The 15,448-nt window shown below is 51.7% G+C and overlaps 1 protein-coding gene across 4 annotated transcripts in view; it reads right to left on the bottom strand.

Moving 5' to 3' along the window:
* The window catches only part of SEPTIN9 (septin 9), a 169,421-nt gene that overhangs the window by 91,031 nt on the left and 62,942 nt on the right, over positions 1 to 15,448 (bottom strand). Inside the window, exon 1 of one of the 4 annotated variants that reach the window (XM_067308115.1) lies at positions 2,822 to 2,946. The exons of the other annotated variants lie outside the window; for them this stretch is intronic. Within the exon in view, the coding sequence (XP_067164216.1) occupies positions 2,822 to 2,876 (55 nt within the window). The 5' untranslated portion in view covers positions 2,877 to 2,946. Of the gene's footprint in view, positions 1 to 2,821; positions 2,947 to 15,448 lie in introns of those variants that run through there. 4 annotated transcript variants of the gene reach the window in all.

The raw sequence follows: 15,448 nt of genomic DNA, 5'->3' as shown, positions 1-15,448 counted from the left end.
ATAATGCTCTCCTCTTATTAAAGAGGAGGAAGTTCTTGCCAGGCAAATAAATGGGAGTAATGCCTTCACCACTGTACCTGTTAGCTCAGTGAGAAGTGGAAACACTGCTACCCAGCCCAAAGCAATCACCCCCATCACATCACCAGGCATAAGGAAGAGCGCATGCAATCTGCTGTGCCGTGTTGCCCCTCCACACGTTGCCATGATTTGGAAACCTAACCATAGTTGAATACTTCCCCCTCCAAAAGGGCCCTTGCATCCTTCACAGGTTCTCTAAGGGTGACAGCTCCTATGGTCCAGGCAGCAGCCCATCCAGTTGAGTCTACCTCTCTGCCTTCTGTGCTCCAGCAGTTATAAGAAACCTGTTAGTCGTACGTCTGGAAGAGACATTAAGAGGAAGCTGGGCAGGAACCATCAAGGTGATTCGGAAAGGCAGCTGGCTTGTGACTGGCAAGAACAAAGAGGGCGCTGGCCGCTGGATGATCTGGTGTTTCTGCCTCATGGTATTTTTGGCTGATCTTTCCTGCTTGGCCATGGGCTGCCTCAGGCTGAGATACCCACCCAGCAGACACGAATACTGCATCTACTGCCCTGCAGGCCAGAAATTAATTGCCCTGTTCTTGGGAAGCTGCTGTGCTGCTGGGAGAGCTAATTAAATTGTGAAACAGTAGCCTGGATCCCTGCTCAAGGGCAAGACCAGACCTTTTGGCTGTAGATGCACAGAGCTTTTCCTCAGCCTCTCTCCGTACGCAGGCAGGAGCTATAAAGAGCTCTATGGGTTGAAAATCTCACTACGGAGCGGTTTCATGGCACAGAGGAACGCACACATCCTGGAACAAACAGCCCAAGGGCTCACAGCGGGGTCTTGATCATATTCAAGTAGAGAATTACTCACTCTTCAGAGATTTAAATGCAATTGGGGCAGGCAAAAAAAAAAAAAGGGCTGTAATTACATCAGCACTTGGGAGCACTGCAGCGGGGAAGCTCGCAAGTCCCCAAAGGGCAGTTGCAAATGCACCGTGGAGCCAAGAGTGCAAAACCGATCGTCCGTTCGGACTGGTCCCTGCACTCAGACTCTCATTAGCCACTAGTGGCTTATAGGATGCGACGTCCCCTAGTCTCCCCCGAAGCCCTCCACCCACAGCGCTCTGCCATGACTTCAGCCGTGCGGAATAAAGCCCAGGGGCTTGGAAACAGAGAAAATGGATGTGGCTACATGTTACAGTGAGGGGACCAAACTGAGACTCAGAAGTGTGTTGAGTTCTCAGCTCTGCCACACGTTTCCTGTATGACCTGGAAGAGGAACTATTGTGCTTTCAGCTTCCTCATCTACAAAGCAAGAAAAACAATACTTTGCTCCTTCACAAAATGCAAGAATTGAGCTCACCAGGAGGCAGTGAAGTTGTCTCAGCCCACAGCTAAACACGCAGCCCCTGAGTAAGTTTTCATCACAGCTCTCTCTACTATTTCTTTTTCCTAAAAGCCACTGAAGGAAGCTCAGTTTGGATAACAGCCAAGACATGAGAGTGCATGTGCGCAGGGACGGAGCTGCTTTTCCAAAACTCTGCTCTGCTTAGGAAGACGAGCTCCCCAAACTGCTTTCTCCATGCCTGCTTCAGAGAAATCCCCATGCTCCTCTTCTGCCTGCCCTTAACTTACATGCTTCTCTGGCAGCAGCACACACTCAAGTCGGTTACTTTCTCGTCCTTCCCTGAAAAGCCAGCGTGTTGGGCAGAGCCACGGACACCCAGCGAGAAGGCATCCCCTCCAGCATGCCAAGGGGATTGCAAGGAGATACTGCGCAGCAGAGCACTGCAGCGCTATCAGGCAACTGGAGCTCTGCCACAGGACAAATGAAAAGCTTTCTAGGGCAGGCAGCTCCTGCTATGGGCATTTTTGAAACTTGGACTCATTATCCATCTCACAGCTACTTTATAGCTACGCTTGCATCCAAGATCTGGGAACCAACAGAAAGACCTGAGCCTGGGGATTCACAAACTTTTAATTGTGTCAGCGACGCGTTTTCAGCTAAAAAACAACAACAAAAAAACAAAAAAACTACGCAACTTGGAAAGGCAGGAAAGAAAAATCTCCGATAAGATCCTGCCTTCGCAGATAACAACAGGGTGCAACGCTGCTCCAAACAAAAGACACCAGCGCGCGCAGGCAGCGCTGAAAACAATCTTCTCCGAGCTCCAGCGGCTGCCGGAGGATGTGAGGTGGCAGCCGGCCAGCTGCGGACACCTCAGCGTTTCCAGCCCTACCTAGGAGCGCGTGTGCCGCTTGACGCGGGGGCCCAGCGGTTTTTCGGTGCGGCCGAGGAAGAGGTCGCAGCCTGCACGTCTGTCCCCTGCCCTCCCGAGCAGCGGGGCCTCCGCCGGTGGCAGTGACTCACCGCAGCTGCTTCCCCGCGGCCCCGAGCGAAGCGGCTTCCCCGCCCCGAGGGCAGGGCGCTGCCAGGCCCCCCCGGGCAGGGGCAGGGGACCCCCGGGACAGGGGGGCGCCCCCCCCACCCCAGCCCCACCGCGGCACCCGGAGACGCCCGCGGCGGCGCTGCGGCTTTCGCACCGCTGCGGCCCACGGGGAGGCGCGGGGGGGGCGGCAGGGGGGCGCCCGGCCCGACCCGACCGAGACAGCGGCAGCTCCTGCCCCTTCCCCGCAGCGCTTCGGCTCGATTTGCCGGGGAGCAACAAGCGGCTCCCCCGTCCCTCCCCTGCCCTGCTCCCGTCCCTCCCCAGCGCCGCGGGCTGCCGAGCCGCGTCCGCTCCCCGCCCTCCTCCGCAGCGCCGCCCGGGGCAAGGGGGCCCCCGGGGCCACCCACCTTCGAAGTCCGAGATGATGCCCTCCAGCTGGGCGTTCACGGCCGGGTCGGCCATGGCCGGGGCGGCGGGGCGCTGCCGCCCGGCTGCGCGGTGCCTGGGGCGGGTGCGCGCAGCCGCCGCCGCCGCCGCCGCCGCCTCCCGCCGGCCGAATGAATGGAGGAGGGCGAGCGGCAGCGGCCGCCTCCGCGCGCACACGCGGGGCTCCCTGCCACGCCGCGGCCCGGCCCGGCCTCCTCGCCTCGCACTGGCTGCTCCCGCCGCCCGTCACGCCGCCACCCCCCCCCCCCCCGGCCCGGCCCGGCCCGGGGCCGCCTCGCCCGCCGCCCCCCCCCCTCGTCCTGCGCCGGCCCGGCCCGGGGCCGCCTCGCCCGCCGCCTCGCCCGCCGCCGCCCCGGCCTCGCTCGCCGGAGCCCGCGCTAAACGCAGCGAGAGGCGCCCGGCGGGCCGCGCTGCTCAGCCTCCCCTCGGCCGTTGCGGCTTCTCTCCGCAGTGCCGGAGCAGGCGTCAGCTCGTCCGGCACCCCCGGACCGGGCGCTAGCGCAGAAGAAAACACGCGCTGAAATCCGCGTTGTATAGGCGCGTCGTTAGATCGCTCCCTATTTAACATGAGACCGGTGTTAAACAGACGCAGACCTAGCGATGTCCCAGGAAAGGGATGGCACCGAGCTGAACTGGTGGCTTACACCGGTGATGCTTTCAAGCGCTAATAACCCACTCTCCTTTCAGTTCCACGCTCCCTCCACCTTTGCTGGGGAAACAGCAGCTCAGTCACCCCCTTCTCTTCCGACAGCTGCTCCTTCCTCAAAGTCTACAAACCAAACCGAATCGCTAACTACCACAAGGGTACCCATCGCCATCAAACCCAAGCCGTTTCTGCAGCCAAACGTAGATGATTAGCGCGAAGCCACAGGAGAGACTGCAAACCCTGCTCCAAACCTGAGTTAACACCCAGGTAGCGAGCTGGGCTGAGCTCCGCTGCTGCAGCCGTGTTCCTCTCCATCCAGAGCTAGCAAGCTGAACGCGAGCTCCGCGCACCTACGCGAGCCACAGTCTCCGCCGTGCAGACTTACCTCCTCGTCTCTCCATTTTTGCAGTCTGTATAATGTTTCTGCCTTCCTGTGTTGACTCAGATTCTGCCTCACTGACTGACCCTCTGCCTTTTTATCCGCCCCGTCTCATGCGTTAGTAGCATCGTTTAAGTGCTACTGCTACCCACTGAATGTGTTTGGACACGTCAATGGGAAAAGTAAAATTAAATGGGCTCAGGTTTTAATCCTCTTTATGGTTCTCCCAAAGAAGAATTATGCAAAACAGGAGGACAAATCTGGCCCTCTGTTACTGCAGAAGGTACGTGTTTCATCACTTATTTTATACTTTTAATTTTATAGCCCTCCCACTTCCAAAGTCTACAGCCACCACAGACTTTCGATAGCGCATGTGAACCAGAAAATGAAACCAACTGCAACAATTTCACAACCTCAAGAAATTCCAAGTTAAAAAAAAAGAAAAAGCAGAATGGAAAGCAATGTTGAGCTAGGCTTTACCCACTGTTAATAGCTTAAGGTTTTAATCCAAGGAAAAGTATTATTTTAAAACGTGAGAACCACTTAAATAGTCTGAGCAACACACCTTTAAAACAGATGCAAGGTGTTATAAGGTATAGACACTGTGGTTTTCCTCCTCCTCTCACAAAAATTAATGCTGATCTCTTTCATTTAAATTCTTAGCGATATCAGAAACCAATATACCACAACAGTTCAAAGAGCAGCATACTCTGCACGTCTGTGCAATCACAAGGTTAGACGTATAAATGTGTCGCCATGTGACCTGTTATTTAGAAAGACACGGGCACAAGCCTCCCTGAATGTCCTTATTACCCGAACGTCCCTGTTACCTGTTCCAAATTCCTTGGACTAGAGCAAGAATGAAGTTGGATTTACAGCCAGGGCTACTAGTTTCAGCGCCTCGGCTGGGTCCTTGCTGTTCCCGTGCTCACACGCAGCCTTCGGGCAGCGGTGGCTCTTGCTGCGTCACCCAGGACCACATGCTGGCTGACTCGTACCAGTGGCGCTGACTTTGAAAGAAAGTGGTTTTATTTCTCTCGTCAAGTGCTAACGTGCAGGTCACGTCCGCAAACCACTTCAAGTAGGTAAAAATGTCGATATTTATCCCTAGTTAGTAAGGGAGAAAAAGCTGCTTTGCTAAAAGCTGGTGACGATTCCCTTGCTGGAGCTGCATAACCTGGATTAGACTTCTATGAAGGCTGTTAAGAATCATAACCCCCTGGTGCACTGTCATCACAAGGTTGCAGACTGGTTTTAAAAGGGAAAAAATGAACTAAGCAAGACAGATTAAAAATCAACACTGTCAGAGTGAAAAAAACAAAGCGATAGGCCCAATCTTAGGAAGGGCTGAGCGTATTTTTTAATGGTCAAAGTCACACAGAGAAGAGTGTTGCACTGTGACAGGGACTCTGTTTTTGATGTTCACTGGAGGCAATAAGAAGTAAACCACTAGAAGAAGCTGTTACTTGATTTATTCTGGTTACAGAGTATCATAATGGCATCAGCCTGTCCTATACAGCCGGTGAGGATGCTCAAAGCTTTTCAGCAGGACAGTTTGAGATAGTTTCATGCAGTCTCGCTTCTCCGTGTCACTTTGCATTTTCTAAGCAAAGATAACGTGTTATCCTCTTGGATCTAATATCTGCTGCTAATAAAGGTTCAGCAAATCGACAGGCCTAGAGGACATGCCCAAGAAGTATAAAATAAAATGTCTTGGGTATAAGTAAGCATTCATTCTCATTAAAATCAGCTGCCAGGACAGTGACTATTACACCCATGTGTACCTAAGGCACTGAAAAGGCAAGAGGAAGATGGAAAATTACAGCAAGTAATGAATAACAAGAATATCCAGGGTTCTAATAGTAAATATTTAAAACAGGAAGATATGTAAACAACTCACCCCACAAGTGCATAACCCAAGTTCCTGCTACTTAGAGGAGGAACAAGCTTTTCTTGAGGGGAGATAAGCCCATAATTCTCTCTCTTAGAGACTTTCTTGCACCTTTATCTGATTTAATCTCTATCAGAGGCATGGCTTTACCATGCGTAAGACCAAAAGAATCATTCAGTCATCTAGTCTGTACCTAGCGGGCTAGGTACCATTTCATTTAGTTTGTCACCTATATCCTGAGCCCCCAAATCTGTGTTTGGCTAAAACTTTTCTTCTAGAAAGGTGGACAGCTTTGCAGATGAAGATGGAGAACCCAGTCCGAAGGGATGGAGAATCTACCACTTTCCCTGAAATTTCTTTCTGGGGTTCATCATCAGCATATCAAAAACACATATTGTACAGCTAATCCAAATTCAGTCTTGGTGCAGGCTCTGTTTCGCCCTTGTCTAGCAGATTGAGGAGATTAGGACCCTGAATCTTCTCCTGACGAAAGCTCTCCCACACTAATCAAGTCAATTATCTCCCTTTTGATGAACTAATCAGGTTTTGCTCCTTTGGGCCGTGTGTCAGGTATTTTCTCCAGTCCCTTAGTCATTTGTGTGATTTTCTTGCTCCTTTTTCCCCATTTTCCACAAGTGTTTGGTTTTGTTTGTTTGTTTCTAATAGGGAGAACTCTGTTTTTTAAATAAAGAGAAGAGAGTACTGCATACCTGTGTCATTCTCCTCAGTGCCATATACCACATAAAAATCACATCTCTTCTGTTGCTTGCTACTCCCTTGCTTATACAGCCAAGGGCCTCACTAACTTTTTACTGTACCAGAGGACTCACCTCGAGCTTCCTGATAGCTAGGATCTTCAGAAGCCTTTTTGGGGTAACTGATATCCAATATACAATCCCTACTCTGGAAACCATAAGCTGAAGAATGGTTTTAAGTAGCTGACTTTTCTAGCTGTATTACAACGGTTCCCTAAGTAAAGCAGGCCACTCAGCACATTGACTGCCCAGCCCTTTTTCATTCCCCATCACTCTGCTCTTTAGATGAACAACAAACTTCCTGTGATGCTCTTTAGCTGTCCTAGAAGTGATCTCTGGTCTCTGAGAAAGCAGCCTGTAAAACAGGAGATCACCAACTTTAGACTAGCATGATCTGATGATGCTCAGCACTTGCAAGTAACTTCGACTCTTGTTCCTTGGGTAATCTTCTCTTGGGCTGTCACTAACATCTTGAATGGTGTGGTCTTGACTTTTTAAAATATGTTCTCTTAACTTGTCTGTCTTCTGTGATCTGCTTCTCCCAGGCCCCATAAAGCACTCGGTCAAATTCCGGCAGCTGAGCTAGCTGCTGAGACCTCCACCTTCCCCCAGATGCTGACATTAGGCTGCTCTCCATTCCTGCCATTTCATACTTACAGATGTTGTGCACATGTCCCGCTGAAACCTGCAACGCCTTACAAGGACAACCACGCTTCCTAGTGCAGATTTTGGCAAAGGCATCCTACTGTCCAAAGCACTTAACGACCAGGTTAAGTAAACAGTAGTATTAGCTCTGTGCTCAGGAGCTCAAGTGGCTCTCCAGTCCCTCCAGACAGTGGTGGACCTCATGGGCTTCTCCAAATCACAGTACAGCCTTCCTCAGAAGCAGCAAGTACCGGTCACTGCTTTTGCCCTAAAACTAGATTTGGTGGACCATTAACTGCCTGGAGATGCAGAGAAGACAGAAAGTCACTTCAAGAAGAGAGAGCAGCAAGAGGGAAAAAAACCCAGGGACATGGAAGGTATCAGCATTAGAAGATACTTTTTCAAGTCGGGCTAAGGCAGACGAGACTTTTCTATCCACACACATGTTAAACAGCACTGCAGTTTGTTTGCAGGCCGCCAAGAATGCAGTTTTCAGGCAGATTTTCTTCCTCCCACAAGTCAAGGTTTTTCTGAACCCTCGCTGCTCTCTTATCAGACTCGCAATCTGCTGCAGTCATAAGCAGAGGCTCGCTTAGACTACATGGCATGAGTCATTGCGGCTACATGAATCTTAAATTATCTAGCACACGAAAGCAGGTAAATTAATCCACGTCATCTTCCTTTTCCTCCTCTTATTTTAATTAGAAAACAGAACCCTTTATGGATTCTAGCCTCCTCTATAAAATGCTTTGAGACTTACTCATCAAAAGTACTACGTAAGAGCATCTAAGTATCCTTATTAACAGCCTCATATTTCCACTGGAAATCCAAAAGTCTTCACTGCTGAGCTCAATTTGCCACTGATCATGGATGAAACATCCTTCTCAGCCTTTTAGGGTAGGTGCACAGTGTGGGTAGAGGATCTTGCACCATACAACACTAACCCCTCTGCCATCCACGTAGGTGGCCAGCATCCCTGCAGCATCGCTTCACAGCTAATCACAGTGCAGCACCAACAGGGCCATCCGGACAGCTTGTGTCCAAAGGGCAGCACCAATATGGGGCAACATATTAAAACAAAGGTATAACAGCCCCCAAAAAGGCAGATTCTGAAGATGAAGGAATGGCTAGTAACATCTCTTCTCTATAAGCAAAAAAGGCTTTTGCAATTACCGACACATCCTTGCCTTCTGCTCGTGTGTTCCCTGCACCTTTCAAGTTCTTATGCTTCTGCCCAAAAAACGTTTCTGCTTCCAAATCCAGCATGAAGAGGTGTTACGATCTCCGTTTTACAGCTGGGAGAACTGAGGCACATAACATCAATCACTCAGAAATAGGGACCTAGCAAGTAATAAACTTTTAGGAAGACCAGGCCCTAACTGTGGTGCTGGGCACTGCAGAATCTGGCCCCGGGCTCTTTGGAAACCGTGCCAGTATGACTGGCAGGGGATGTGAAAGACTCCGGAAGAAGAAAAAACGTTCAGTTCCCAACATCTCCGCCTGTGCTTTTATGTAGATGACACCATAAATCCAGCCCTACTGATTACGCAGGAATTCTCACAAGGAAAAGCTCTTTCACAAGACTTCAGACTCTTCCTGCTTCTAAGGGAGTAGGAAATACACTGCGGATAGCCTTATTTCAATGATATTCACACTTCCCATCCTGGCTTAACCAGGAAGTTAAAAGGAAGAGGAGTCCAAAAGTTCACTGCAGTTCTCTGAAGCTCCCAATCCAGTTCTGCTCCAGTTCAAAAACTCAAACCCTAGTGAGAAAAATCTTTGCTCAACTCTAGTTCTGAAAAAACACAGAAGTTGGGCAAGGAAAGGTCTCTGCTTAAGGACACTGAGCCATGAAAGATGCACATTTGTAAGGAAACTAAGATCATGGAAAAGGTTACAAAATGCAAAATAGATTTACTGATTTAAGATTGTTGGACAATTAAATGCAGTCAGATCTCATCTCTCATCTGCCTGGTGCCGCAAGGCTACAAAGTGACGTCTATAAACAGAGAGTCAGTGTCCTGCACAAAATGAATTGGATAGAGTTGAAGACTGGATAACAGAAGCAGGATGACAACTAGCAGAATGAATGCAAGTCAGTACCTAAGGGGTTTTTAACGAAGTCTTCACTTCTGAACAGAGAGTTAATCATCAGGACCTCACTGCACTGGTGGGTCACAGCTTGACTTTGAGCCACCAGTGCGATGCAGTTAAAAAAAAAAGTAAAAAAAAGTGAGCGTCCTCCTAAATGTAGTAAAGAAGATACTTTCAGTAGCAAAGTAGAAATCATTAGTGCTCTGTCTGGTCTCATCCTGGCTACTCAGCATAAGTAAAAGCTAGCAAAAAAGAAGGCTGAAAGGCTTTATGGCTGCTAGAAATATTGCAATGATATACACCACAGGGGAAAGGTACTGTGGGCAAAGATCACCATAGCCAAAAGAATAAAAAAAGCCTAAATCCAAAACCAAACACTTTTATAAATATAAGCAGGTCAGTAATACCCATAGGCTGCGAATTAGAAGAAGATGCTAATAGCCAGTGATGGGAGCAATACAGGGACTGCCATGAAATCAAGGGGGCAAAAAATCACACAAGTTTCCAGGTGGGTCATGGCCACTTGTAGTAAAGAGAATATGATGTGGTGCCTGTGACAGCCGGAGCATGAGGAATGAGGTGCCCTTCCACCCTACAGCTTCTCAGACGTTCACTGGACAAATTGGTGAAATAGCAAGCATGGTGTCATGGGACAACCCCAGAGCCTGAGAGACCCCATCAGAGCTGGGCAGGTAGAGGAACAACTGTAGGTCCAAGATCTCTGCTTCCTCTTCTCTTCTACCTCCAGTAGGGAGATATATGTGGAGAAGATAAAGGCTTAACTTCATCCCGAGTTTAACTCCACTATGTCAGCAGTAAGAGCAAAGATAAGCTCCTCGTCAAACAGGACAAAGGACCAGTGGGCAGGGCCACTGTAGGACTGACATTCATCTTCTCACTCCATTCATCTGAGAACCGAGTGGTGTCTTTTCTGTGCCACGCGTGCACAAACTTTATACAGTTCCCAACAGCATCCAGAGACTGAATCTTCCCTTGCCTAAGTTGGAATCAATGACTGCCCTGGATTTACACTGGTGCTAGGATCAGAGGCTGGAATTCAAACCAGGCACGTGATCCAAGTGATTAGGAAGGACAACCACAAATTAGCAACAGCTCTGCTCAGAGCCTGATGGCACCACTGGGCTCTGAACACACAACTCTGCTCCGGGAGAACACGCTCTTCCTCAGTTTCCCTATTTCTGCAGCTCTGCATGCTTGTGGCAGGAACGCTGGCAGATGCAGCACAGAAAAGGCAGGGAAATGTGTGCTTAGGAGGAGACCAGACTTGCTGAATAGGGCAGGACATGTGGAGGGATAAGGAGCAGCCAGAAGGATGCAGGCAGAGGGCCCTGGGCTCCAGGCAGCCTCCATGAAGTCTTCCTTGTGCTGCTTTCCTCAGCTGCAGGGCTGTAGCTGGCAAGAACGTGCCCCCCTCCCTCCCGGCTATGCTTCCAGCAGCACTCAAAGCCTTATTGACTTGAATGAGCAATTTGTCCATTTATACAGTGACCTGTATGTGCTCAATGAGCGGGCTGTTGACTACGCTGACCTCATGCTGCAAACCCCCGAGTCGCTCGTCGCATCGGTGTCAGAGCCCAGCTTGACGTCTTTCGCGCAGAGCCAGCAATTCTGGCTACCGTGCGTGCCGAGAACCTGGAAAGGAAAACCCACTGCCGAGCCCGGGCCGAGACGCCCAGCGAGCGCCCCAGCACAAGCCAAAGAGCCAGCCGGCAGGTCCGATACCGAAGGGAGGGAAGGGGACGTGCGGAGGGGAAAAACAGAGCATTCGCGCAGCCCACGCTCGTCCTCCGCCGGACAGGTCCTGCCGGCTCCCCAGCCCGTCGGTGGGGCGGGCTGCGAGAGTGCGATGCCTGGGAAGGAAAGGCAAGCACAATTCACTGGCGTTGATTAAATGGCAGAAGAGGCTTGCGTGGAGGGAAACGCAAAGGGGACGGAAGGAACTGCATCTGCCTGAGCCTCATGCCGTCAAACCAAACGCAGGCTAACTCCCTTATTTTTCTCATTTACGTTCAGGGCGGATTTTCTTAAGAAAATATGAGGTTCAGTGGGTTAAGGCCCAAGTGCAGATTAGCAGAAATTATATTTATTTTAATTATTTAATTAAAGTATTATTAAATAGCACGTTTTAATGTTAAAGCCAAACACAGGCACAAAACCCAGTGTTGCACGACAGCAGAGATATTTTAATGGGAGCGTGAGGATTCAGAAACCTTGCTCATCCTCTGATGACTTTAACACACGCACACACACAGAGCACAGCATGTTTCCATTTGCAAAGCCTTCCCCTGTGGCTGAGGGGTGCATCTGACTCCAGAAGAAATTGCAGTGCCTTTATCTCGAGGTGCAGAAGACCTCCCCCCGTTGCCACCATGTGCGCGCCCTATGGTAGTTGCAAGGGGAGAAAAAAAAGCCATTCCCGTTACTGAGAAGTTCCCGGCAGTCCCTAATTAGGGAGAGTTTGCAGGAAGAGACATACTGGCACTGTTACACACATGCACTCGGCTTCCAGATGTGTCTCGTTCTTGTTTTCATGTGGTATCCAAGGCAGGGCTGGAAATGTCATCCCTCCCCAACAAAGAGAAGACGCAGGCACAGGATGGGCTTTCCATACCGGGGTAGCGCAGAGATCACCACCGCCTGGTCCGGCAGATGCAAAGCCCGGCCCTCCTCCCACACGCACATCCCAGCTTCCTTAGGCACCCTCCTTCTCCATCCATCCATCCCTTCCTCCCCCTCCTTCTCAAGTTACGCCAGGCCCGCTAGACGCAGCGCCGCTCTCCAAGCCTCCCTTCTTGCTCCGCGCAGCTGGGTACGGCATGCCGGAGCTGGGAAAGCAGCTCTTACAGATACTGCCTCTGCTGCTCTTTTCAGCTGCCTGTTCACGACCTTTTCAACCCCAAACTTTCCAGTCATAAATATACCAGCTCACTTTAGGAAACTTGCTTTTCCTATGCTTCTCCCCTGCTTCTCGGAGAAGCCGTTTTCAGCAGCTCTGGCTCCCCACACCAGCCCCTTGGTTCTCCCTGCTCTTCTGAGATATTTCAGACACGCAACCATGTCTGCAGGCACCGCAAAGACCCGAAAAGCAAATGCCGAGGCGCAGAAAGGGCTACGAGCTGCAGATCAGGCCTCCGGGCCAGCTGTACCTCCTGAGCTCCTTTCTCACCAGCAAAGATTTTATTAGGATTGTTCTTTTTCAACCACAAAAAGATTGATAAGAACAATTCCCACAGCGAGCCTCAGTCCCACGCCCACTCGGCTTCCTCTGCGCAGCCCGGACAAAGCGCCGCGAGTTCGCTGCGCTACGCTAAGGAGAAGGAAACAAGGGCAGGCGGATAGAGAGGGGAGGAAGAACGAACACAAGTTTCCTTTCCTTTTGAAAGCCTTTGGAAACGCCAGGGAAAGCCCCCCCCCCCCGAGGATACAAAACACAGGTATGGTCTGCACGCCAGCTGAGGCGTGCTGCTCTGCATCCGTACGGCGCCTAGCGCAGCCCCGGCCTTCCCTCGTCCTCCGAACCACCAGCACAAGGGTGGGAAGGGGCGCCCGCAGGCTCTCCGGCCAGCCTAGGTAAAACGTCTGAGATGCCTTCTGGAGCGGTGAAGGCCGCTGAATCATCCTCTCTGCTGCGGGTGGGGAAAGGATGTCTCTAACGCCGGTGCAGCAGCTTCCTCTCGGCACCCCGCCAGCCGTGAGAGCTGCTCGCTGCCCGGCCCTTTGCTTGCTCCCGCCAGGGCTGCTGCACGAACGGGGCACCGAGGAGCAGCTCTCGCTCACGCCAGGTATGTGCAGGCTGCCTGGGATGCAGAAGCACCGTCATGTCTCCAGTCAGCGCCTGGTGGCTGCAGGCCACCCACCCAAGTCCCCCGCGGCAGCAGAAGGGAGGATGCGTGCCGTGAACGCCACGCCGGGAGCACTGCCTGCAGCTGAGCCCTGCCTTGGCATCCGGGTACAGCAAGGTGAACTTGCACCCAAAAGGCCCGTCGCCTCCCGCAGAGCCAAAGCACGTGGATGGGGGTGGGCAGCAGGACACAGGCAATCCCAGGACATACCTGTGCATTTCTCGCACATCGGCGTGCGGGAAACAGCCTCCAGTTCTGCGCAATGTGCAAGTGCCTGCGGCAAATTCAGGGAAGAGCTGTTTGCTGGGAGAGAGCAAATGCTTTGGATGTCTGTGCTGGGCAAATCCTGCTCAGCTCCCACCGGGCCAGCAGAGACATGGGCAGTTCTGATGGATTTTGCCTTTTGCATCATCCTAAGGCAGATACCTACATCTGGTCAGATGGACCATACCCTCAGCTCCACCTCAGCACGACTAGGCCAGACACAGACATATGCATGGCAGATACATAAAATTAGGCACGATCAATCCCATAACAAACTCTTGGGCTGGATAAATCCAAACGGGAAACAGAGCAGCCAGCCAGCAGCCAGGCTCATGGAACAGGACGAACCAGCTCCCCTTGGGGAAACCAGTCACATAGGCGTGAGCCAGGTCTGTCTTTGTGTTTAGACCTCAGGGCCCTCTCTAAAAGCTCACTGCAAACACTATCAGACATACAAAAGAGACATAACCAAGATGCTCCCGCACTAACTGGATCCCATTATAATACACTGATTCCACACTTGCCTGCTAACGGAGGCTCGCTGGGCAGCAATAAAGCAGTCATCCTAGCTGCATCTTCAAGGGAAGCACACTAAACCCAGTAGGACTCCAGGTACTCAGGGACCACTTACCTCTCCTGCTAAAAAAAAAACAGGGCCAGGGCGAAGGGGCTGACTGCAAAGATGCCCTCTCACCAGATATCCCATCGGCACACAAGACACTGCCCTCTGCTCCGCACCGATTTCTCAGATAGCGGGTGCTCCTAACACAAATTCAGCCTCCTCTACAGATGCAGAAGCCACACAGCAGTTTTAAAAATATAGCCACTGCAGAAGAGATCCAACATGAAAGGTTTTAGGGAAATTTCCTTAGAGGTCCCTCCGTCCCTTTCACGTGCCCGGCAACCTCTGCCTACCCGCGCGCAGCCTTGCTGCCTCCAGGCTCGCTGGCGCAGGGCGCTCCTTGCCGTTGAGGTTAAGCTGTTATTACGCGAGGGACTCGCACGCTGTCGCCACAGCTCGCAGGCTCACCCTCTCTTCTGCGAGGGGCAGAGGCACTGTCAACACCAAGCCTCCTCCGGGGCAAGGCGCCGCTTTGGGCTACCCTCATTCACAGCTTTCCCGCGCGATGCTTTCCAAGACCCATCTCCTGGCACCAGCCGCACTTGGCACGCGCGCGCGGCAGACGCAGGGGATTTCAGCCTCCGCAAACAAAAGGGGATCCAAAGGCTCTTGGAGATATGCAGCAGGCAGGCCAAAGCCAGGGGCCTGGCAGCATTTGCCCTAAATGGAAAGGGGCCTGCGTGTGCACGGGGGGGCAGAGCACGAGCGCCGGGGGGGGACAGGGCATGAAGCCAGGTGGGAGGAGAGGAGACTCCCAGTGCTGCAGCAGGAAGCAACATGAGGAGGAAGGAGACCACCCCCTCAACAAGCAAGGACAGTAAAACTCGGGAGATGAGATGAGTTTGGGAGTCCTGGACTCAGATATAATTCAGAGGCACTTACTTAAGCAGCGTGTGCTTCGGCCGTCTGACCCCGGCTGCCTTATCCGAGCACGCACCTGGGCAGGATGAACAGGAAAGCTTGGTGCGGGGCTGGCTGTGGGTTTAAAAGTTGCATTTGGCTCCGCAAAGTGCTGTCATAAGCTGATCTCTCCACCAGTGCACTCTGGACAGGAAACGGATCCAGCCATCAGCTGGGAGACAAAACCATTCACTGGGTATTGCACAAAATCTCACATCTTGCTGGAGGCTCCAGGGTAATTAGCTTTGCTGCTTTTGTTTTTAAATGAAGGCTGCAGAGTCAAAATTTCCTAAGTGAGCAGTGACAAAACAGGGTTTGTTTTATCTCTACCTGCACACAACCCATGCTCTGTTCATACCCATAACCCCCGCAGCCAAGCCCAGCAGGGAAAAGGGAACAGGCCAGGTTCCTCTTCCGATGATACGTGCCACCATCACTGCACCCAAAAATGAATCAGACGAAGGAGCAATGAGAAGTTCATAAGGTGCTTGGCTGCTGTATCGTTCCTGCAATCTCCAGACATGCCTG

This window comes from Apteryx mantelli, chromosome 19 (assembly GCF_036417845.1).
Source record: "Apteryx mantelli isolate bAptMan1 chromosome 19, bAptMan1.hap1, whole genome shotgun sequence".
Lineage (NCBI taxonomy): Eukaryota > Metazoa > Chordata > Aves > Apterygiformes > Apterygidae > Apteryx > Apteryx mantelli.
The sequence above is the reverse complement of the archived record's forward strand: the minus strand, read 5'-3'. Positions and strand labels throughout refer to the sequence as shown.